The sequence below is a fragment of the Priapulus caudatus genome, unplaced genomic scaffold, assembly GCF_000485595.1.
Source record: "Priapulus caudatus unplaced genomic scaffold, Priapulus_caudatus-5.0.1 Scaffold983, whole genome shotgun sequence".
Taxonomy (NCBI): domain Eukaryota; kingdom Metazoa; phylum Priapulida; class Priapulimorpha; order Priapulimorphida; family Priapulidae; genus Priapulus; species Priapulus caudatus.
In genome coordinates this window covers 71,545-72,770 of record NW_014578044.1, presented here as the reverse complement: position 1 = coordinate 72,770, position 1,226 = coordinate 71,545, and the positions used below count along the sequence as shown (strand labels likewise).

The 1,226-nt window shown below is 42.5% G+C and overlaps 1 protein-coding gene across 1 annotated transcript in view; it reads right to left on the bottom strand.

The window, feature by feature from the left end:
• Window positions 1–1,226, bottom strand: part of LOC106814811 (anoctamin-8-like) — an 18,932-nt gene that overhangs the window by 7,142 nt on the left and 10,564 nt on the right. Inside the window, exon 7 of the mRNA XM_014819163.1 lies at window positions 906–980. Within this exon, the coding sequence (XP_014674649.1) occupies window positions 906–980 (75 nt within the window). The remainder of the gene's footprint in view (window positions 1–905; window positions 981–1,226) is intronic.

Genomic DNA, 1,226 nt, shown 5'->3' with positions numbered 1-1,226 from the left:
GCTACATTCTATATTCTACATCTATATTCTATATTCTGTATTTCTACATTCTGTTCGTCTGCGGAGGGTATTTAAGGTGACACGAACGTCCTTGATTAGATTGTTTTGTTTTCTCCGGTGGTGAGTGTCGAGTCGTCGCCGCGGCTCGAATTTTGTTAATTAAACGAGGCGGATTAAAATTAATACAATTAGACGTCTCGCGCGCGAGCGACGTGAGATGTTTTTACTGTTGCCAACTGTTTTGTTGCCAACAGTAACATTGCCAACTGATCTATTACCAACTGTAACGTTTTCAACTGTTATATTGCCAGCTGTAACGTTGTCAACTGTTCTATTGCCAACTGCAACATTGCCAATCATGACGTGGCCAACCATACTGTTGCCAACAGTAACGTTTCCAACTGTAACATTGCTAAATGCTATATTGCCAACTGTTCCATTGCCAACTGTAACATTGCTAAATGCTATATTGCCAACTGTTCCATTGCCAACTGTAACATTGCTAAATGCTATATTGCCAACTGTTCCATTGCCAACTGTAATAGCCTGCGTGCTTCACAAAGGTGGTCATTATTCCAACTGTAAGAGCCGAGTATTTACAATTACACTTCGTCCCAGATGTCTCACCCGAGCAAGAGCAGAATGGCTCGCCAAACAACAGATTCAGTGCTGTCGCAAACACCCAAACGTAAGGCCATAGATATATACAAACACGCACGCACGCACGCACGCACGCACGCACGCACGCACACACACACACACACACAGATAAGTATCTATCTATGTATTTTTGTATATATCTATGGTAAGGGCACGGTGACGGAATCCAACGCCACTGCTCGTGTTGTTGGTTGGGGCTGAGCTGTAAGGATAGGGACTGGTTAGAACGTGCTACTGTCACTTACCTCCCTCAAGCGCTCCATGTCTTGTATGTAGAAGGCAATGTAGAAGAGTGACAGGAACGAGTTCACAAACTGAAACTGAGCGTAAACGTCAGTAAACCACGAGCATGCCGATGATAGGATATGATCACGTACAGTTACCTATAGATACTGTAGCTACGACATAGAGTGATATCTATAGATATCACTCTACATGATAGGTACAGTTACGTATAGATACTGTAGCTACGACATAGTGATATCTATAGATATCACTCTACATGATAGGTACAGTTACGTATAGATACTGTAGCTACGACATAGTGATATCTATAGATATCACTC